Source organism: Equus asinus, chromosome 6 (assembly GCF_041296235.1).
Source record: "Equus asinus isolate D_3611 breed Donkey chromosome 6, EquAss-T2T_v2, whole genome shotgun sequence".
Lineage (NCBI taxonomy): Eukaryota > Metazoa > Chordata > Mammalia > Perissodactyla > Equidae > Equus > Equus asinus.
Window position 1 is genome coordinate 79090654 of NC_091795.1, and position 23066 is coordinate 79113719.

Here is a 23066-nt window from a genome sequence, read left to right on the forward strand (position 1 = left end):
CCTTCAGCTATACACCCCTGTCTAGGCCAAGCCTCCCCCCCAGGTCCCCAGAGGATCTGTGCTCTTCACCCCCAGGGCTCCCCTGCTCACTCAGCTGTGGCTCCTGCCACGGCCTGGTTTAGGAAGGCTCCAGGACTGTTTTCGTTCCCAGTGCCAACAGAGAAGCCCATCAAGGAAGGGTTGAATTCCCGGAGGATGTCTGGAAATACAAGGAAGAGATGTGCTTAGTAACTACCCCAAAGCAATTTTCAAGTTCCTTTGATAAGCACCAGTGGGCACTGGGGATAAAGCAGAGCCCCCACCCCAAAGCCCTTCCCCTTACTGTTCACTCAGCACAGAGAGAAAATGTGCAGCAGGCTGATGCTTAACCACCTGGCGGGACACACAGATACTTAATGAATTATGGCTGAATGAATGTGAGTCCGGGTCAGGTGCTTCTCTCATGCATTTTCCTTTTTTTTCTTCTAAATACATAATAGCTTTATTGAGATATAATTCACAAACCATAAAATTCACCAAGTGAAAGTGTACAGTTTGATAGCTTTTAGTATATTCATACAGTTGTGCAACCATCGCCACAACCAACTTTAGAACATTTTCATCACCCCAAAAAGAAACGCTGTACCCATTAGCAGTCACTCCCCCTTCCCTCCAACCCTGTGGCAACCACTAATTTACTTTCTGTCTCCATAGTTTAGCTTATTCTGGACATTTCCTATACACGGAATCATACAATTCCATGTCTTTTGTGTCTGGCTTCTTTCTCTTAGCATAATGTTTTCAAAGTTCACTCACGTTGTAGCATCTAGCAGTACTTCATTCCTTTTCATTGCGGAATAATTGTCCATTGTATGGATAAACCACATTTTATTTATCCATTCACTAGTTGAAGGACATTTAGGTTTTTCCCACTTTTTTTGGCTAGTATGAATAATGCTGCTATGAACACTTATGTACAAGTTTTTGTGTGGATTTCTCTTAGATATATACCTAGGAGTGGAACTGCTGGATCATCTGGTAACTCTGTTTAACCTTTTGAGGAACGTACAGACCTTTTTCCAAGGCAGCGGTACCATTTTATGTTCCTATCAGCAGTGTGTGAGGGTTTCAATTTCTCCGCATCTTCACCAACACTTGCTATCTGTTCGTCTGTTTTATCATAACCATGCCAACGGATGTGAAATGGCATCTCATTATGGTTTGATTTGCATTGATGGTGACTGATGTTGCGCATCTTTTCATGTGCTTATTTTCCATTTGTATCTCGTCTTTGGAGAAATGTCTATTCAGATCCTCTGCCCATTTTTATTTGGGTTGTTTGTCTTCTTATTATGGAGTTGTAAGAGTTCTACTAGTCCTACTATTGCCTAGATACAAGTTTCCTGTCAGATACATGATTTGCAAATATTTTCTCCCACTCTGTGGGTTGCCTTCTTTCTTGATGGTATCCTTTAAAGCTCACTAGTGTTTAATTTTGCCCAACATATTTTTTCTTATGTCACTTGTGCTTTTGGTGTCACATCTTAGGAGGCTTTGTTTAACCCAAGGTCATGAAGATTTGCTCCTATATTTTCTTTTAAGGGTGAGTTTTAGGTTTTAACTTTAGGTCTGTGATCTATTTTGAGTTAATTTTTATATATGGTATGAAGGAGGAGTCCAACTTTATTCTTTTGCATGCGGCTATCCAGTTATCCCAGGAACACTTATTGAAAGGACTATTCTTTCTCCACTGAATGGTCTTGGTACCCATGTTGAAAATGAGTTAACCATAAATATGAGGATCTATGTGTAGATTCTCAATTCTATTCCATTAATCTATGTGGGCTATCCTAATGCCAAAACATGCCATCTTGATTACTGTAGCTTTATAGGATGTTTGGAAATTGGGGAGTGTGAGGCCCCTGAATTTGTTCTTTTTCAAGATTGTTTGCCTAGTCTGAGTCCCTTGAATTTCCACATGAACTTTAGAGTCAGCTTGTCAATTTCTACAAAGCAGCCGGCTAGAATTTTGATAGGGATTACATTGAATCTGTAGATTAATTTTTTTGGGGGGGTGGATATTGCCATCTTAACAATATTAAATCTTCTGATCCACGAATGTGGGATGTCTTTCCATTTATGTAGGTCTTCTTAAATTTATTTCAGCCATGTTTTGTGATCTTAAGAGGATAAAAGATGCACTTATTTTGCTAAATTTATTCCTAAGTACTTTTTTTTATGCTATCGTACATGGAATTGTTTTCTTAATTTCATTTTTAGGTTGTTAATTGCTAGAGTATAGAAATACAATTGATTTTTGTATATCGATTTTGTGCCCTGCCATCTTGTTGAACTCGTTTACTAGTTCTAATAATTTTTAGTGGATTCCTTAGGATTTTTTACATATAAGGTCATGTCTTCTACAAATAGAGGTAGTTTTACTCCTTCATTCCCAATCTTGATGCCTTTTCTTTCCTTTTCTTGTCTAACTGCCCTGACCAGAACCTCCAGTATAACGTTGAGTAAAAGTGGCAAGAGCATCATCCTGATCTCAGGGGAAGGCATTCTGCTTTTCCCATTAAGTGTGATGTTAGCTGAGAGATTTAGTAGATGCCCTCTATCAGAATGAGGAAGTTTCCTTCTATTCCTAGTTCGTTGGGTGTTTTTATTACAAAGAGGTGTCAGATTTTGTAAAATGATTTTTCCAGTCTATTGAGATAATCAGGTTGTATTTGTTCTTTGTTCTATTTGATATAGTGTATTAATTGATTTTTGGATTTTAAACTAACCTTGAATTCCTGGGATAAATCCCACTTGGTCATAGGGTATAATCCTTTTTATATGTTGCTAGTATTTTGTTGAGGATTTCTGCGTTTATATTCAAAAGAGATACTTGTCTGTAGTTTTCTTTCCTTGTGGTATCTTTGTCTTATTTTGGTTTCAGGATAATACTGGCCTCACAGAATGCGTTGGGAAGTATCCTCTCCTCTTCTATTTTTAGGAGGAGTTTGTGAAGAATTGATATTGTTTTCTTTGAATGTTTGATAGAATTCATCAGTGAAACCAGAAAGCCTCGGCTTTATTTGGTGGGAAGTCTTAAAATTACTAATTCAATCTCTTTGCTTGTTATAAACCTATTCAGATTTTCTATTTCTTCTTGAATCATTTTCAATAATTTTTGTCTAGGAATTTTTCCATTTCATCTAAGTTATCTGATTTATCGGCATACACTTGTTCATAGTATTCTCTTATAATCCTTTATATTTCTGTAGTAATGTCCCCTCTTTCGTTCCTGATTTTGAGGCTCTCTTCTCCCCCATCCCCCTGGGTCAATATGTTGTCAATTTTGTTGATCTTTTCAATCTCACGCATTCTAACACCTTTACCACACTGGACCTACACTTGACTTTTCACTTTTTTACCTCCCCAACTTGGCTGAGAACTCTTGAGAGCAGGGTCAGTATATACCCCAGAGCCTCGCATATGCTCAACAAGTGTTTATGGACTAAATTACAAAGGGATAATTACAAGAAAAGTAAATGAGAATGGGACCCATTAAATTCATCTCAGGCAAAACTACTAGCCAGAAGATTTTAAGGGAAAAGAATGCAATTGTGACATTTACTGCATGTGTACTTTAAGAACAAGCACTGTGATGTGTATGCACGAAGGAGAATAGCAAGACGAACAAGGCAAGGCCCTTCAAAGAACGTGGGCTTTAAAAATCATTCCAAGCAGGTCCCTTGGTGAAGTGATTGAAGGAAAATGTCGGGCCCCAAATATGGCTGGGTTTGCACCGCCTGAGCAAGGTAACGTCATCCCTTACTCCTGCAAGAGCAGGGTTTCGTAGAGCGACACACAGAAACTCAACGCCTTTGTATGCAGTGGTGCCTAATGCAGCCCGTGACCAGATCAATGCCTCCCAGAAAGGTGATGTGCTGAGAACGACAGGCCAAGCAGAGACAGGTGCCCTTCCCTTCTTTCTTGACTCATTTCTTAATAATGACTTGCACTAAGCTTTGGCGTGAGCTCTCCATTCCTTTCTTGCTCTCTTCTTTCGTTGGACACATGCAATTTCTCTTAAACCCACCCCCCATCCCCCACAAAATTCTCCGCGGTTTCAACCTCTCAAGCAGCCGAGCGGGCCACGGCCTCGGAGAAGCAGCGCCCCCTGCCGGCCGCGGCGGTCCTCTGCCGCCCGGTTCCCTGCCACGCCCGCGGCCGCCGCCAGGGGGCGCTGCAGAAACGCGCAGGGCGGGGATGGGGGGGCGCGCGTACTCACTGGGCAGGGTGGTGACGCTGCTCAGGTTCTGGTCGCCGCCGCAGCTGTGGCGGGAAGAAGACAGAAAGTGAAGGTCGACAGTGCCAGCGACGGCGAACACCCAGACACCACCAAGACAGACCTTTCTCCTGCTGAGAAACACCCTGGGGGCTTGGAGCTCGCCCTTTCCTCATTGTTTCAGGAGAAACATGGAAAACAAACCAGCATGCAGCAAGTCCTCTCCCCTCTCCCCACAAACGGCAGCATCCAGCAAGAAGCTGATTTCAACGGTCAGGGCTGACTTGGTTGATTTTTACTTTGACCCTCGGCATGGGGGCAGGGGAACTCAGTGGGCCCCCATCACCCCTGTCTTCCGAAGGACGAGGGACCCCCTCCTTGGAGCGGAGCCCAGCCTTGCCCCACTGGCCACTGCGGCTGCGCATCGTCATCGTCTCTGAAGACGGTGAGGGGCTCTGCCCTCATCCTTCTCTTGGGAAAACCCGTTTTCTAAAGGGTGTCTTCTAGAGAGCATCTCATTTTCCCAGCCACTTCTAAAATTCCAAGGAAATCAAAGTTGGATGGGTTTCTAGCATGAAGACATGCAACATTCCAGAGTTCATTGGATTCCCTGCTTTTCCATATGCCCTCATTCTCTGCCAAGTATGTCTGGGAACATTTAGAAGGTTCTCAGAATGTTTGGAGCTTAACTCTGTGCAGCATCGCGAAGGACAATGCTGGGGATTCAACACTCGGGTTCCAGCTGGTGCCAGCGATGCCAGACGCCAGGCCGAGGGAACGCCACACCTGCCCTCTCATGTTTGGTGTGAGCCAGGAGTCAAAGCGCAGAGGTAAAGCAGAGTCCTGCTCCCTGCAGCTTGTGGCGGCCTGGGTTTGATTACAGAGCAGGAGCAAGCCTGCACGAAGCAATGCACCATGGGGGAATGCGCCGGAATAGGAGTCAGGAACCATCTGTTCTACTTCTTGTTCTTTTACCATCTGGCTGTGTGATCTTGGACAGGTTACTTGCCCTCTCTGAGCCTGGCTTTCTCATCTGTAAAATGAAGGCCCTTTAATAATGATGCCAGCTACCATTAATCCTACTTTAGGTCAGGCACTGTGCTGAGTGCTCAAATTGTCTACAATCCTCACAGCAGTGCTCAAGTAGTATTATTATCCCTGAATCAAAGATGAGGAGACAAGTTCAGAGAAGTTAAGTAACTTGCCCAAGGTCACACAGAGGTGGGCAGCTAGGATTCAGACACATCTCTGGTTCTAAAGGCCAGTGCCTCCCTCTGAGATTACTTCCCAGAGGGAGAAATGGAAGCTAGAGAAGCTTTTCCAACCCAAACATTTATGTAGTTTCTCCCCCAAACTCCTACTCAGGTCCCAGTTCTTGTTTGGGGGAATGTAGTGGTTTGGGGACATGGATAAATGTCTTCCTCAATTAAACCTAGAAGTTTCTCATGGAAAAGCTCATCCCTCTGCCAGAGGAGTTGTTATCTATGTGCTCAGGGGTCCCTCCTGCCCTGTGGTGAAGGGGTCTTCAGGGCCTTACCATGCCCTCACTCACCTCCAGGACAGGCCTCGATACTGAGTCAAGACGTCCAGCAAGTTCCCAGGTGTGGACCCGGCCCCGTTAGCTGCCTGAGAGGGAACAGCATAGGGTGAGTGTCCCTTCCCGCCAGCCAGGAGGGCAGCGCTCTCATCCTGGCTGGGGGGCCTGGGCACTGGAACCTGCAATCTAGAGAGTGCCCTGTCCTAATGTGCATCCTGCCTTTTCAGAGATGTGCGAGCTCTCCTGCTGGGGAGGTTGGAATCCTGGAGCCCTCCCCAGCTTGGCCTCACCTCGAGAAAACCCTGCCACAACCACGACCGAGTGACTCAGGGCTAGCAAAAGTGCTCTGAAAATTAGATTGCTGGGTCCATCTTTCAAAAGTACACATTTCAGGGTCCCATTTTCCTCATTTAAAAAGTTCTTTTCTTTTTTTTTTTTGCTGAGGAAGATTGGCCCTGAGCTAACATCTGTGCCCATCTTCCTCTATTTTGTATGTGGGATGCAGCCACAGCATGGCTGATGAGTAATGTAGGTCCGCACCCAGGATCTGAACCTGTGAACCCTGGGCACCCGAAGTGGAGCGCCAGACTTAACCACTAGGCCAGCTCCTCCTCATTTTTTCTAAGTTGTGAAATATATCATAAAAGGAAGCATAGTGTAATCCTTTTATATTAATATATCTCCATATGTACAATTTAAAAAATAGTAATAAAATGAAATGCCTCGTACCCACCCCTCAGTTGAAGAAAGAGCAGCGTCTTTCAAAACCACAACCTGGACACACTCTGCAGGGGCATGTCCCTTGCCTAAAGCCTGTTCTTTCTGACCAGGGCTGGCCCGAAGGTCATGCTGAAGGCTGGCCTCTAGGCCGCCTGGGTGAAGGGCTGGCCTCCATGAAAGGCCCCAGGGTGTGATCCCTGCTCTCTGGTGCCCAGCGCCTCTGCTGCCTGCCTGGTATGTCACACTCAAAATGCAGCCTCCCCAGGAAGTCCTGACCAGCTGTGCTAATTCTCAATGACTCCTTATCCAGAGGGCATCAAGGAGACCTGGGCTTCTGGGAGGGGCGAGGGGGCCACACCCAGCAGGAAGTGGTAGGGATAAGCAGTGCTGAGGACCCGCCTGCCTGCCCTTTCCGGAAGCTTATGAGCAGTAGGGCCTTGGGGTGAAGAGTCGCCAAGAGGTCGTGGGGCTACAGTACAAGGTTAGACTTAGAGTCGGGGGGGTGAGTTCTGGTCCTGGCCTGGCACTGCCCGCTACGCGGCGGTGGGAGCTTACTTCTCCCCCAGCTTCACTTTCTTTGTTGGTTGAGTTTAAGGAGAGTCACACTTGGCAGGATTTTGTCCAGGGGAGGATATCAAGTGAGATAATATCCGTGTGAATAGGCCACATGACATGAGAGTGTCAGCTGGTCTTTAGGGAGGTTCAGCTGGAGGCCCTGAATTCTGCTGACCCAGAGAACCGCAGCTGGACTGTGTGTAATGAGCCGCTACTGAACGGGAGCTTGTGTCTGGGACCCTCTGGGACCCTCCCCCCAGCTCTCTAAGGGCCCCCTTTTGCTTTTCACAGAGGGCTCTTTGCAGGGCCTGAGGCATCACCATGGAGCAGCTGCAGAGATGGGCTGGGATCGTTTTTAGTGGCTGCGTCTCTTCCGCTGACCCCTGTTCCCCCGGCCCCCCAGCACTTGTCCTGACTCATCATCTCTTCGCCCTCCCGTAACTTTCCTGCAGGGACGAACCAAAGTGCCAGATCTGTGAGGAGCCCACGCCTGTGGGTGGAGGGGGAACCTAGTTGCATTCCGCCCCCGACAGGCGGTGTGATTTGGTGATTTGAGCTGGGTCCCTTCCACCACAGATGTTCCCTCTGGGGTTCCCCCACTTCCGGCTCTCTCCATGCCCTCGTTGGGAGAGGAATGACGAGGTTAGAATGGAGGTGGGAAAACACGGTGGGCGAGGAATGTGGGATTCCAGCATGGGCAGGGGGGTGGAGAGGGCCTGGGGATCAGGCCTGGAGAGGTGGCAGCCTTTAACGGGAGTGAGATTTTCTCTCTCCAGTTCTTATATTAGTCACGATCTTTGCCTCTCCTGCCCCCGCCTTCTGTAGTCAGGTAACTCACCGTGAGAGAGTCGCCCAGGGCTCCGATTACCTTGATGTCCGCCAGCTTCAGCCTGTGAACTGAGAACACAAGCAGGAGTGAATGGAAGATCAGGGGTCCTAGCTCCTCTGAAAATAAGTGAAGACCTTCCAGAAAAACGGAAAGTTTTTAATAGCAATTCAGCTTTAGACAAAGATGTAAAGAGCCCGTCCTTGTCATAAGGCTCAGCCATAGCAGCCGTGGAGCCTGACAGCGGGGCTGCCCCTTGAGGGGCCTGGACTGGACGCAGGGTTAGGGAGCTGGAAGGTGGACCAGCCTTCAGAGCAGAGTCTGCTGGTGTTTGGTGAAACCTGATGCCACAAGGTGAGCAGTTACTCTCAGGGTGTGAAATAGCTCCCGGCAATGTGATTTGGGAGGAAGGAAGGAATTGCGGTGGAGATGCAACCAATACTTAATCTATTCTAGGATCTGTTGATATTTGGGATAAAATATTATATCATCCTATTAAAAAAATCAGCTCAGTATTTGTAAAGTGAAAAGGGAAATGCTTTTATACTGCTATTTTTTAAAATCAAGGTGAAATTCACGTAACATGAAACTAACCGTTTTAAAGTCAACAATTCCATGGCGTTTAGTACCTTCTCAATGTTGTGCAACCATGACCACTGTCTAGTTCCAGAACATTTTCATCATCCCCAGAGGAGACCCATGCCCATGAAGCAGCCACTCCCCACTCCCCTGGGCCCCTCACAACCACTAATCTGCTTTCTGTCATTGGAGTGACTTATTCTGGATATTTCATATAAATGGAATCATATAATATGTGACCTTTTGGGTCTAGCTTGTTCCACTAAGCATATTTTCAAGGTTCATCCATGTTGTATGATGAATCAACACTTCATTCCTTTTTATGGCTGAATAATATTCTATTGTATGGATACATCACGTTTTGTTTATCCATTCATCTGTTGGTGGACATTTGAGTTGTTTCCATCTTTTGGCTATTGTGAATAGTGCTGCTAGGAGCATCACGTACAAATATTTATTTGAATGTCTGTTTTCAGTTATTTTGGGTATATACTGAGGAGAGGAATTGGAGGGCCATATGATAATCCTATGTTTAGCTTTTTGAGGAACTGTTTTCCACAGCCTCATCCTATTTTTCAGCTCTTGAATTTAAGCACAGACTATGACGTAGCTAGGCAGCTGTGTACCCGTGTGACAAACATATTGACCACCAAGCAGTGACTGGATGCTCTGGGGTCTATGTAGTGATGGGAGACGGAGAACGCCCCCAAGAAGCTCACAGCTGATGGAGGAAATGAGAAACTTCCATGCTTGTAATAATTTATAGGCTGAGAACCTCTGAGAGCTATCAAGTGATATGAAATTCGGCAGCTGGAGCGATGAGTGACCCTTAGGGATGTGTCGGGGGGACGGTTCAGAGCAGGCTTCATGGAGAAGGTAGTGTTTGAACTCAGGATATGATGAGATAAGGTTGAAGGAGAGCAAGGCAGGGTGATGGAGAGAAAAGCATAAAGGAGGGGTACCATCTGGTAAACTGTGTGAGCTCTGTGAAACAGCTAGTCATACAGTTTGGCTTAAGTGAAGGGAATAGGAAGGAGACTAACAAAAAATAACATTGGAAAGGTAGGTCGGGGCCACAGGCCTTTTATGCCTGGCTGACAAGTGAGGAGATTAACATGAATATTGCTATATGTTTAATAACTTGCATCCATACACCTGTATCATATCTATCTAACCCTTTAGCTTATACACATATAAAAATGAATCAAAGTGCATTTGGGGACCACATCTAAAATTCCTTATGCCATATGTAGCTCTGTCCCCTCAAATCACAAGCTCACCTCCTGCTCCCCTGGAATACCTTAGTCCCATAGTTATCCTGACTTTGATGTAGCTCCATCTTTACTCAGATGTGCCTTCCATTGTCCCTGATGGTGCGATGCTGAACTAAATTGTCAAATAGCTTTCGTGCCTTGGAATAAGTCTAATGCAGCATTTGTCCCAGGAGCGACCCACCCCCTCGGGGAGGAAGCCCATCATTTCAGCGGGTCATTGCTTAAGATGGGTAAACTGAAACTTGTCTGCAAGGAGGCTTTCTTGACGGCCATTCTTTGCCAAGTCGCTCTATAAAACATGCAGTGAAACAGAGAACAAGATGCTTTCAACACAACTGGACTACATTTAGCCCATTGTACCCATAAAGCATGGGTGTATAATTACACTTGCGTGGGAAGCTGTATTAACACTCAGTGGAAACAATGTTCAAAAGGACCTGGAGATCCAGGTCTCGGCTCCTTCCGTGGAGACATCTTGTCTACCTGACTTCCATGCTGTCTGCAGATGGGGAACTGCCACCCCCACTCAGGATTTGCTCTCATTGGAAAAGTAAAAGTCCCTGACTTTTCCTATGACAGCATGCAAACTTACACATAGTTGTGAGTCTATGTATGCAAAATCTATAGATTAGTGGTCTTCAAATTTGAGCATGCATCAAAATCATCTGGAGAGCTTGTTAAAACACAGATGGTTGGTCTCCAGCCTCAGAGTTTCTGATTTAGTAGAACTCGGGCGGGCCCAAGGATATGTGGTTAGAAGAACAATATCAAATCACAAAGCCAGCTGCACACATTAGCACGCGTCCACGGGGCTGAGCCTGAGAACTTTAAAATGACCTCTTCTCAAAGAAAGAAGGCTGTGGGTAGGAAAAAAAAAAGCCAACAAAACAGAAAATAAGACCTCCTCCCCTCAACTCTAGAGGGTTTATTTTAGCTCCTGGTGATGACAGTCAATCACCATATTCTTGTTGCTGTAATGTGTGATACAGTGAATTCTGTGAACACTAGCTAGCGTGCAAAGGTGAGGGGGAATCTTTGGGGCTGATAAAATATGGAAGAGAGAGACAGATTTGCTTCAAAAGCACATTACAGTTTGATAAAGAGACAGCTGAAACTGGCCATTCTTGTCTCCTAAATTTGTAGTGCACAGAAAGGAAACACACACTCACTTATGTGCATGCATGTCTACATGCATGTGGTGTATATATGTGTAGACAGACAGATTGATGGGGTGGGGGTGCACGGGTTCTCAAGTTGGTCATTCTGAAGGATTCCCTGCAAGAGATAATAAGTCAAATGAGCCAAGCCTGGATGGGAGGCATTTGACTTGTCTGGGGTTTTATTAACATAGAGCCCAACACGTTTCATTGGCTTAATATTCTGCAGATCTTGATTTGAGCTTTGTTAATGTCATCATGTATGACAAAGGCACAGCCTCGAAACACAGTAAAGCACTTTAGCAATTTCTCTCCTTGGGGAAAGAACTATTTAGAGATAAGATTAAATTTGTGTGGGCTGATTAGCTAAGCATTATCTGGTACAGACTGTCCACCACCTTGAAAGAAGTAGATAAACACACCATTAACTCATCAAGATTTCTAGAGAAGGGGCCTCTTATCAGAAGCCCATGCAAACTATGATGAAATATCACGAATAGCAAGGAAACAGTAGACTATAGAATTGGGGAAACTGCCCACTATACGTGAAAACTTACACCCAGGAGAAAGACTTGGCACTTTGGAGTTTTGTCTTATGTAACCCAGCAATGTAAACCCCCTGGGGCCTACTGAGAAACAACTTTCTTGCAATAGTCAGCTAGGGCTGCCCAATTTGCTACCATTTGCTCTCTGGTTTGTGGGGGCTCATGTGAAGACTCCTGCAATGGTGGTAAACTGCTGGCACAAGGTTGGAACCTTGTTTCTGCCTTTGAGTCCTTCAATGTGAGTTTATATGAAGAATTCTGTGCCTTGCACATGGTAGGAGCTCAAGAATGGTGTGAAGTTGAATGAAAAGCTAAGTGCGTGCCTCTGTATCAGGTACTTGACAGTTCTCAAAGCTGTGAACCATGGAAACTATGGGGAAGGGAAACACTTATTCATCCAGCCATCTTGGGGTGAGTTTGAACTTGCTCCATAGGCTGGTCCTGCCTAGGGACAAGCAGGCTGTTACTCCCTGTGCTGAGTCATTACTTCCTGGTCACGGGCTAGGTTAAGTCACAAGACCTATAAGCAAGGGGTGACTATAGAAACAGCTTTGGGATCTACACTGGACATCACACTGCTGGCTCACAATGGAGTGAAACTCCTAATGATCACCCAGTGCTGTAACCTGGGTCTTTTTCAAATCAGCTTTTGAAAAGCTCATTTTAGCTAAATGGGTCAGATAATTGACATCAAGAGCTTAGAAAGGAGTCAATGGCTTCAAATAAATGAATGAGTTTTTCTGATTCATACTATTGGTGTCAGTGGCATATGATTATCTTTGTAGATCCCTATTTTCAACACTATGAATTTTTCCCTCTGCACGGAATTAGCAGCCTGACGTCAAGATAGCCATCTTCAATAGACAGCCTGCCGTGGCCCCTCTGGCTCCTTCTTGCCACTCTTATTTGTACAATGTTACTCCTTTTCTCACTAGGAAAACCTTAAGTCAGCTGCTAGACCCAATGTATTTTTCTTGGTTATCCCATCTATGTTAGGGACAGGACCATGTAGTAATATAAAATGATGCAAGTATTTATGAAGTTATAAAGCCCACAGGAGGCAGCACTTGGCAAATTGCGTGTGTGCACTGACTGGGAGGAAAAAATTAGAAGCTTTTATTTTATTTTTTGGCTACCAAATACCAATGGTTATAAAAAAACCCTATCTATCTCATACCAAAGGCATGGGAGTGAGGCACCAGGGCTGCCAGGGGCCATGGCCTGTTGATGGAGGTACTATCCTGTTTTGAAACATCTCTTTTGGTTAGCTATGAGTATCTGTGGATTGGCTTGAGAGAAACACCAGAAAAGGGGACTACAAGGAAGGCTTTTTTAAAAAAATAATTATGATGGCAAAATAGTTATTTTATAGATAGTCTTAGTGAAAAATTGTTTTAATGAAAGGCACTTTGGTCTAGTTGGTTTTTCAGATGTTTTTCAACCCTGAGAATTGTTGATTTGGTGAATTAGAATTACTCAATAATTCAGATTAGTTCAGCAGACATGTGCTGAGCCAGCCCTGGGGGCCTAGTGGTTAAGACTCGACACTTTCACAGCCATGGCCCAGGTTTGTTCCCTGTCAGGGAACCACACCACCCGTCTGTCGGTTGTCGTACTTTGGTGGCTGCATGTTTCTGTGATACCGAAAGCTGTGCCACCGGTATTTCAAATACTAGCAGGGTCACCCATGGTGGACACGTTTCAGCGGAGCATCCAGACTAGGATAAGGGACTTGGCCACCCACTTCCAAAAAAATTGGCCATGAAAACCCTATGAATAGTAGCAGAGCAATGTCTGATATAGCACCGGAAGGTGGAAAGATGGAGCAAAAGACCAGGCAGGGTTCTGCTCTGTTGAACATAAGAGTTGCTGGGAGTCGGAATCAACTCCATGGCACTAACAACAACCATGTGAGTCATTGGTATAAAGATAAGAGTGACCCACTCTTATAACTATGTATCGGATGCCTTCATATTGATTAGAAATGGCAAACACCATCTCCAGAAGAGTGAACGACCTCACAGAAACATGACAATTATCAAGGAAAAATCATAATGTGGCCTTGTGCTGAGTCATTCTGCCTACTCTTGCAGTCACAAGTATGGTTAAAATGTCCAGTCATAGATCATGCACAGTAATGAAATGTGTTTTTCATTATTGTCCACTTATCTGGGGCCATTTTTCTGAATGACACTTTTCAAGTGAGACTCAGAAGTGCATCTGTGAGTGCTGCCACCCACCTGGAAGCGTGCGTATCTTGGTCCCACGCCCACTTGGTTGGATCCAGCAGGCCTAAATCTGCCCGTCTGCTTATTCTGACAGCTCCTATCACTAGAGTACCTCAGATCTCAAGGTCTTGAGATTTCTTGTGCTTACATCATCATGTGCTGATAAACACAGTAATCTTCAGGGTCAGGGAATAAAGAAGAGGTTCACATTTTATTTGGCTTTTAGATGTTGAGATACGCTCTCATGGATTGGTTGGTTATCATTGTTATGACAGGAACATAATCTAGAGAGATTGCAGAGCGCTTTATAGATCAGCCTTTCAGAATGATAAGATTAAAAAGGGGATGGATGTTATTTCACTGTAAAGAGAATGGCTACAAAGACGTTAAGTTCTCTCTCTCCCTCTCTTTCTATAGACACATACATATGTACCTACGTATACCTTTGAGTTTCTGCTGTAGGAGCGCCTACACATGAAGCTAATAATTTGTTTCTGCTGCTCACGTCCTGCTAGTAAACTAAGGACAGGAAGGAGCTCTCACCAAGCATGGGAGGAAAATGTCTGAAGACTGCATGTGTGAAATCTCTATCCCCTTTTTCATGCTGCAACTTAGAGCCAGAGTCAGTTATACAAACAAAGCTTTGGTGAGAAGATTTTGAACTTATTTGCCAGTAATTGGGCTTAATTTGAGGGTGGAGAGCTAGGATGTGTGTGGAGGGGTGGCTAACAGCCAAGGCAATTATTTGCTCTGCTGACACTCAGCAAAAGGAGACCATCCGACTGCAAAGATGTGCATCCCTGGAAGATTCCTTCTAGGCACTGTGACATCCCCAAACTTACTTTTCTCTCCTGGAAGGCACATAGGAGGCATTTGGCAATCACCTAATAAATGCATGATCAAGTGAACAAATCAACGAACACGAGTCACCGTCCAGAACCATGCACGGGCACCCATCACACTGTTGCGGAAATGCTCAGAGCTGATCTTTTGAGTCATGAGGGTCACCATGCAGTCCTCCTGTGACCTCCCACGGTTATATGCACACAGCCCTCCAGGCTGGCCCGCCTGGAAGCAGAGGTTCGGCCTTTAGGCAGCCGTTCTTTGGGATGGTGTCCACTTAGAACATTCCAGGAGTCTCATTTTCATGACCCAGCAACAGTCATTTTGGAAATACTGAGAATCAGTGAAAATGACGCTTTCCTCAGACAGGGTGCTTTCCTGTTCTGTGTGGTGCTTGAGTGCATTCTGCATATGGGTCTGACGTGGAGTGTGGACTGGTTATTTTTGCTTCCTGCTTAAAGCTAGTTTTGCTTTTTGGAGAACAAATTCACTTCATCAAGGTTTAAAGGCAGGGACAGTGACATCAGCTCACTCAACTAACACTGGGCTCCTTGCAGAACATGGTGTGGCACACAGTTAATGCTTAGAAAATGTTTTCTGATAATGATGTATTTTGGTTAAAAAAATAATGAAACACAGGCATGAATTTGCAAATGTAAATACAGAGCTACTTCTATTGTCCTTGAAACACCTCTCAGGTATGTCTCGGATTGTGTGGAAAGCCCTTGTCATCTCAATGTTGCTCCGTACTTTGATGACTTGGGGCCTCAAATGAAATTAACAATTACTTGACTCAAGGCGTGTACCTGAGGTGGGAATCGAGTTGGAGGGGTCCTTGTCAGGGCACTCGATTTCTGTTCCTTCTCTCACCTAAAATGAGACACACAAAGAAATAAGGAGAAATGGATCTTGCAATGTAGGAAACTGGGTAAAAAGCGGGGCCTCTATTTTGGAAAATATCACTTAATATAGAAACCAAAGTATCTTTTACGATTTCTTGCTCTCCTTCAACACTCATACCCAAGTATCCACGACATCCTTCCCAAATGCTCCCGATCCTGTCCCCTCTCCGGTCGTCCCTCTACCTCAGCCTAAGTTCAGGCCTTTGTTCTTTCTTGCCTGGAATATTGCAGGATTCACAGCATCACCGCTGTCAGTCCTGTGGCTTCCTCCCCAGCTTCTGAATCCATCTAGAGGACTCTTTCTCTCTCAACATAATATAACTAGGTCAAATTCTCAACTTGCCCAAATTCTCAGCCAAAAAAGGGATTTTTGTCTGTTTTGTTTATTGTATCTCCAGAGCCTAGAACCGTACATGGTAGATGCTCATAAATATTTGTTGGTTGAATCAGCACATTTCTAGTCTGTGTTAACATCAGCATACAGTCCACCCTCTTAGTGTGGCCTGAGAGGCCCCCAGATGTTCTGAACCATCAGCCCTTTTCTCTGCTCCCCATACTCTCCGTACCTCTATCCTTTGCCTAAGCACTTCCCTCCACTCTCCCTTGCTCTTTCCCTCCCTCCATCTGCCCACACTCCCATCTGCCTGGCTCAACCTTACTTGTCCTTCAAGGGGGAGGCAGTGGGTAATCTTTGGGAAGCGTTCTCAACTCTCTCCTGTCTGTCAGTTGCTCTTCCTTGGGTGCCCAGAATACCCATGGAAAAGTCAATTACAGCACTTATTACATTGTTCTGTAATCGCTGGTTAACTCCACTAGACCAAGTTCCTTGGGACAAGCAATGTATTTTATGTGTATTTTTATCTCTTATGACTGGTATCTATCCATTGTCCCACCCGCCCATTTAGTCATTCAACAAATAGTGATTAGGGACCTATTCTGAGTCCCTGCCCTCACGGAGCTTGCACTCTAGTAGTACACAGCAGGTATTCAATAAATGTTTCCTGAAGGAACGTATCACTCCTTCTTAGATGATAATAACAGCAACACATATAGACCTCATGGCACGCCAGATACTATTATACATGCTTTATACTTATTAACTTATTACAATTTAATAGCAACTCCATGAGGTAGGACTATGAATATCACCATTTCCCAGATTAAAAAACCAAGGCAGAGAGGTTAAGTACCTTGCCCACTGACACAGAGCCAGTAAGTGGAAGAATCTGGATTTGAACCCAGAGCCAGTTCTCACTCACTGTGCCATGCTGCCTCTCAGGTGTATCCTCATTGCTGTGATATTAGTTAGAAAGTGTGGCACAAGTTGATAAATCAAGAATCTTTCACGCTGTGTTGCTCAGGCTTTGTGGTAAAGGCCCAGGTCTTCAGCTTTGCCTCTACCCCCTGGAGTAATCTCCCCCCTCTTTTATGCCATAGGGAGGCAGGGATGGCACTAGGACCGAATTTGTCTCTACCCATATCAGTTCCCAGTCCTCTGAGAACGAGGAAATGAGCCTTCAGGAGTTTCTTAGATCCTCAGAGGAAGGCAGGGTGCCCTATCTAACCTTGCCAGAAAGTATCAGAAAAATATTCATGAGATAAGCAATAAGCAAGACGTGAGTAAGTGTGAGGTGGCCTGGGTAGGTGTTGGCCAACTTCTGAGGCCTTTGGGCTCTATGCTGTCTGGTTTCAGGCTTCAACACATTTCTCTGCCTTTTCTTAACTTTCTCTTGGATTAAGGGCTCAGATGAGTTTAAAAGAACTTGTTAGAGATTTCGAAAAGGCCTGAAGAGTCCTGTCTTACATCAAAATAGATGGGGAGCTGGTAGTGCTGAGCACCCCAACACACCCCGTGAAGCAACAGGGTGCTGGTTACCAAGGCTGTTCTAAAGACGGAGCTTCAAGCACCAAGGGGACAGCCACACACTTGGTCCATCACCCTCCCCAGCCTGCCCATGGGATTCCAGGACGTGAAGAACTGTGTGGAAGTTTCCAAAGACTCAGCAAGAGGATGGCCCCTGGTTCATTTGCATGTTTGTCAATCACAGAAAATCTCTCCATACCTCAAGCCTCTCATGGAGTTTTGGTGACATGGGCAGGTAGTTGCTGTTCCTGTAGGTGAACAGATAGGGATTCTCCTGCAGAGAAAGGTAACGTGTTGTAACCAAGACCCAGAAATCTATATCCTTTCATCCAGCAATGCCTTTGGCCAATTTGGAATATTCATACCTCTCATCCATTTATTTAGCAACATTAATTACACACCTACTACATATTAGGCACCCATCTTCACATTTGGGGCCAGATGAGCTGTGGCTTTGTCCCTATGTCCCTAGGCTACAGGTGTGGAGGGAGCCTCAGTTCTGCTAAAACAGCTTTCCTGGCCCACAGGTGTAAACCTTAGATGTGCCAAGTGTGCAAAGCTGTGCCCAGGCCCATAAGAACAGCCCCAAGACTCTAATGGGGCTAATGTCTCAGCTGGGGAAGACCGCGCTTCACAGCCAAGCCCACGTGGTGATTCCATCTCTCTCCCCAGTTCAGCAAGCGATTCCCTCCCCTCCCTAGTCCTTGCCTACCTCAGAAGGACATTTCACCGGCCTCCTCTCTTTTGCGCTGAATGGCTCATCTTTCTGTCCTGCTGGCTCCATCTAGAAAAGAAAGTGATCTTTAGAACAGAAAAGCTTGCACAGGTGGCAGCATTCCAGGGTACCACTGAGAAAGAAGCGTTAGCCCAGCATTTCTCAGAGTTTGACTTTGGACCTGCAGCATCAGCATCGCCTGGGAACACATTAGAAATGCAAATTTCCAGCCCAGACCCCAGACCTACTGAGTCAGAAACTCGGGGGTGGGGTCCAGCTCTCTGTTTTAACAAGCCATCCAGGGGAGTCTGATGCACGCTCTAACTGAGGCCCTGTGCATGAGAGCATCAGTGATTCCTAGTCCACCTCCCCTGATGTTTTGGTTGTTGTTAGTGCCATGGAGTGGATTCCGACTCCTAGCGACCTTGCGTACAGCAGAGCAGAACCCTGCCTGGTCTTTCTGTGCCACCCTCTCTCCTTCCAGCGCTTTATTAGACAATGCTCTGCTTCTGTTCATAGGGTTTTCATGGCCAATTTTTTTGGTAGTGGGTGGCCAGGTCCTTCTTCCTAGTCTGTCTTAGTCTGGAAGTTCCGCTGAAACCTGTCCACCACAGGTAACCTTGCTGGTATTTGAAATGCCAGTCCCATAGCTTTCAGCATCACAGCAACACTCAGCTGCCACAGTATGACAACTGACAGATGGGTGGTGTGGTTTCCTGACCAGGAAATGAACCTGGGCTGTGGAGGGGAGAGTGCCGAATAGACCACTAGACACCAGGGCTGGCTCTCCTGAAGTACAGAAGGGGAAACTGAACACCAGAGAGGCTGAGCTGGGACTAGGACAGTGTCCTGGTTCCAACTAAATCTCCCTCAGTGGCTCACCAGCTTCCTGATCATCCAGTGGCCAGTTACTCAGCTTGACATCTTACCCCCCTCCTGGCTGCCCAGCTGCTGGCTGGCCCACTGATCAAATTTCCCTCAGAGAGGAGAGCAGGGATGGGAGGGAGGGGCAAATACACAGCCCTTGTGTAAAGCTCCCCTTCCCTTTGTGGGTGTAAACCCATGGCTGGTCGGGAGTGAAACCCTCTCTTACCTGGGACCTGCTTAGACAGCCCTAAGTGAAGCCACTTATGGGTCCTGGGTCAAGTCCCATGTCTTAAACTAGGACGCAGGAACAGTGACATGGGACACAGCACAGCCCCCACACACAGACAACTAGAGTGTCCGGTGATTCCGGAATGAGTGACATGGTATCAGCTCTCATAAAGGCAGCTACTTTAGACGATAACTGAAGCCCATCTGGCAACCTAGGCAGAAAGTGTATGGTGCCCCGGCAGATGCTAAACTCAGGTGAAAGCATTGAAGGGAAGATGCAAAAATGAAGGCAGCTGAAGAATTCGATGGGGGAGGGTTTTATTTTAGTTCCTTTTGTGTTTTTAAATATTTATTATGTATATGTGAACACAAAAGAAAAATGCAGTGGCTTTGAGAGATTACAGATTTTCTTGTGCATGTGCCATTTTCCTGCCGCTTGGCACCCTCATGTTTGCTGTCAGTCCTAATGCCCACAGATGCTAGGCTCCCATGGCACCTTGGTCCCTCATGTCCCCTTCCAAGGACCTTGACAGGGGACAACAGGAGGAGGCTCCAGGATGGAGCACCCTGTCTGGCTCCGTGACAGGCTCTGCCATCCTCCACCAGGATTTTAGATTCTTCAGCAATATCTTATCCTGGCATTAGTGCCCAGTAAAGTAGAAGCAAGGAAAGAACTTTACCCTTCTCAGGATTGGCTTTTCAGCCAAATGGACAGCGTCAGATAAGAGGGTGTAATTAACCTTTTGGAAAAGGAGTGGCAACATTTTCGCTTAAGGCCTGGAGGAGGAACTGGGCTCCCCACCTTCTTTCAGTTTTATTCTGATGGTGGACGCTCCTAGAAATGGGAGGTCCCACCAGAATGTTCAGAGCTGCCTGAAAGGGAGCGTTTAGTGGGCCTGGGTTGGTGGCCCCATGTCGTCTGGCCTGCCTTCTTCTCTTCTCCCAATTTTCAAGAATTTAATCAATAATAGGGTCTGGAAAGAAACATTGAAACAGCAACATCTTAATGGTTCTGGTAGAATGGACATAGCAAGGCCTATTTTTGAAGGACCTCACAGAAGGAAAATTCATAGATTTTCTCAACAAACTCATTAAGAACCTTGTCCTAAATGTCTCTTTATCAGTCACCCACATTTTTTCCTGCTGCCACTAATCCTCTTTACATTCACTCTGACCCTCTGTCCTCATCTATCTTCAGAGAGGATGGAGAATGATGCCACTACTTCAAATGATCCCTCGTGTGTCCCTCCTTCTCCTGCCACCCTGGGCTGCACACGAATGCACGTCCGCTCCAGGGTGGGGACGCCCAGAGCTGGTCTTTGTGCTGACTCGACTTTTCAGTCCTTTAATTGCTGACATCTCCTCTGCACAGCTGCCCTGCCACCCTGAAATTAACTGGACTATGGGAGGGATGACCTTAGACATTCTCTCCGAGGAGCAAATTCCCACTCGAATGAGAGCAATTGCTGAGTGTTCTCATCCTACTCACGGCTCTAGCACCTTGCACAGGGCTTGGCATAAAGTGGGGGTCAATGATTGCTGGAAGGATCTGGCAATCAAGTTCCCCACAGGTGGGTCTGTTCAAAACTACTGCTGTATAAGAATTATCAGAAATTATTGAGGAGGGGTCAGAAAGGGTCTAGGGAATGAATTATGTCCCCAACACAAAATCCTCTTCAGCTTTGTGCCGGGAGCTCAGCTTCAGTCCGGGGCTCATTCAGCTGGGATGGTTCCAAGTGTGTTTCAGAAACAGGGTGGTTCACCACCACTGCAGGCGGTGTGTGGGGTCTTCCTTTACTGGCCCTGGGAGCCTAACACACACTTTGGGGCTTGGTCAAGGGAGAGAAGAAGCTGGCATGGCCCCTGCACAGCCTCACCCACCATTGTGTCCTGGAGTGTGGTCAGGAGAGAAGCTGTTGTTAAAAAAAGAAATAACAGGCCCAAAATGGAGTCATTTGACCCCATGACAGCAAACCAAGACTTAATTACAGTTTCAATGCATCCTAGGAATGTGAACTTTTTAACGGTCAGTCTGAAATGTCCTGATTAGCACTAGTGAGGTGATCTGCATAAAACCCCTGCCTTCCGTTCCCCCTCGAAGAAGGTATCCTGGCCTGAAACAATCCTTTCTCGTCTTTGCTAACAGCTTCCTTACCCCACCCTCCTTTTGCCTATAAAAACCTGCCATTTTGTACGCTTCTTTGGAGCATCCTTTGATTTGCTGGATGGGACGCTGCCCCATTCTTGAATCGTTGACTAAAGCCAATTAAACTTTCAAATTTACTCTGTTGGAATTTTGTTTTTTATCACAGTAGAACCTGGCCCCTGTGGTTGCAGCAATTCTGCTGTCCCCTCTGCTCCCACGCGTGAGGGTGGCCCTCCGTTGGGGCTCTGTGTGTCTTCGAATGTGGGCATGGATGGACATATGTGGCTTTTACCTCTGTGGTCTCAGGTAAGCCCAACACAGCAGAGACTCACGGAGGTGGAGGCAGAGGCACGCCCGGCCTCCCTGTGTCCCTGGGAGGACACAGGAGTGAACCCAAGGGTGAGCCGCTCCTGTATTTTCCCAAGGCCCTCTGAGGCTGGCAAGCAGAGAATATGGAGGCCCAGAAAGACCATGGGACTTGCTATTCCATTCCCAATTTCTCATGGATTGACCCGTGCCTGCAGGAGCGGTCCATGTGTTCTGCTGCGCTCACTCCGGAGCTGTGGGATAGTCTGGATTCTGCCCATGAGGAAGCCAGGGGCAGACGCCTCTGGAGAGACCCCTCCCTCCTTGCTGGTCCCACTGCAGGACCCTTGAGGACTCTCACTGGGAAATGACTAGTGGTTGGTCGGGCAGGTAAATGCCCACCCAGGATAGCTGCCTCTTTCTCCTCAGAGCCCCTGTGACACCTACCGTGTCCCAGTCCTTTGGCCTCAAGTGTGACAGCTTCTGTTCCCCTCCGTGCACCTGCCCATCCTCACCCTCAAGTGGGTTAGGGGACACTGTGTGTGCTGTGTGCCCAATGAATGCACAGGACATCACTCGGGCTCAATACAGGCAGTTATCACTGCTGCCACCACCACCTGTGACAGTCAGTAGCCAGAGGAAAGAAGAGAGGAAGAGGAGCCCTTTCCCTGGGGTCTGCTCTCTCCAGCGTCCTTCTGTATGGCGTTCAAGGTGCTTCGTTTGTTCTCGGGGCCTCCTTATCCCCCTGTTTCCTCTTGTATCAGACCAGCCTCCTACTGCCCCTTGCTAATGCATTTGGCTCCTTCTTTTCTCCAAGTCCTTTGCTCACAAAGGTCCTTTTGCCAGGGAAGGTCCACCCAATCTCCTCCGACACATCCCACAAAGCCAATTGGAATCCCATCCTCGTGGGGCTCTGACCTCTTGCCCCTGTTGCTTTTGGGTGCACAGTCCAGCACATTATCTTGTTCCTCTAGGTGACTGACCCTTCCGCCTACACCCTAAGCTCATAAAACCAGAAGCCATTTGGTGTCTCCTGTATCTTGCTTGGACCTAGCATAGGGCAGAGCATATTGCAGGTGCCCGTGGCTTGCTTGGGAGAAAGCTGATGTAGGAGGAGGGGACAGGTTTGGCTGAGCTGGAATAATCAGGCCTTCCCGCTGTGGGGGTGGGGGTGAAGGAAGGGCAGCCCCTGCAGGACAGGGCAGGTTCCTTTTCTCTGCCCTTCACAGGCGACCAGCAGAAAAGTGATTTTCTGGGGCAATATCCCACCCAACGGTCAGGCTCACTAACAAGGGTCCTTGTTCAAAGAAATCCAACACCTTCTCCAAAGGACAGTGTGATTCCATTGACCTGGCTATCTGGGGCCACTCCCTCCCCGCCCCCCTCCGCCCCCGCTCTCTGCCTTGGCTGGTGAGGGCTGAAAGGCAGCTGCTCATGGTCCTCAACTTAGCGCGTCAATTGAAGGTATGGAGAGAAATTTTTCTAATGCGAGGAAGAAGAAAACCAAGTTTCTGTC

General features: G+C 46.6%; 1 protein-coding gene across 4 annotated transcripts in view; it reads right to left on the reverse strand.

Moving 5' to 3' along the window:
* PLB1 (phospholipase B1) overlaps positions 1 to 23066 on the reverse strand; it is a 136114-nt gene that overhangs the window by 68003 nt on the left and 45045 nt on the right. For all 4 annotated transcript variants that reach the window (XM_070512369.1, XM_070512368.1, XM_014850409.3 and 1 more), the window contains 7 exons: positions 18001 to 18072; positions 17488 to 17562; positions 15329 to 15392; positions 7909 to 7967; positions 5811 to 5884; positions 4262 to 4305; positions 91 to 199 (listed from right to left, as the gene is read on the reverse strand). In XM_070512369.1, the coding sequence (XP_070368470.1) occupies positions 91 to 199; positions 4262 to 4305; positions 5811 to 5884; positions 7909 to 7967; positions 15329 to 15392; positions 17488 to 17562; positions 18001 to 18072 (497 nt within the window). The remainder of the gene's footprint in view (positions 1 to 90; positions 200 to 4261; positions 4306 to 5810; positions 5885 to 7908; positions 7968 to 15328; positions 15393 to 17487; positions 17563 to 18000; positions 18073 to 23066) is intronic.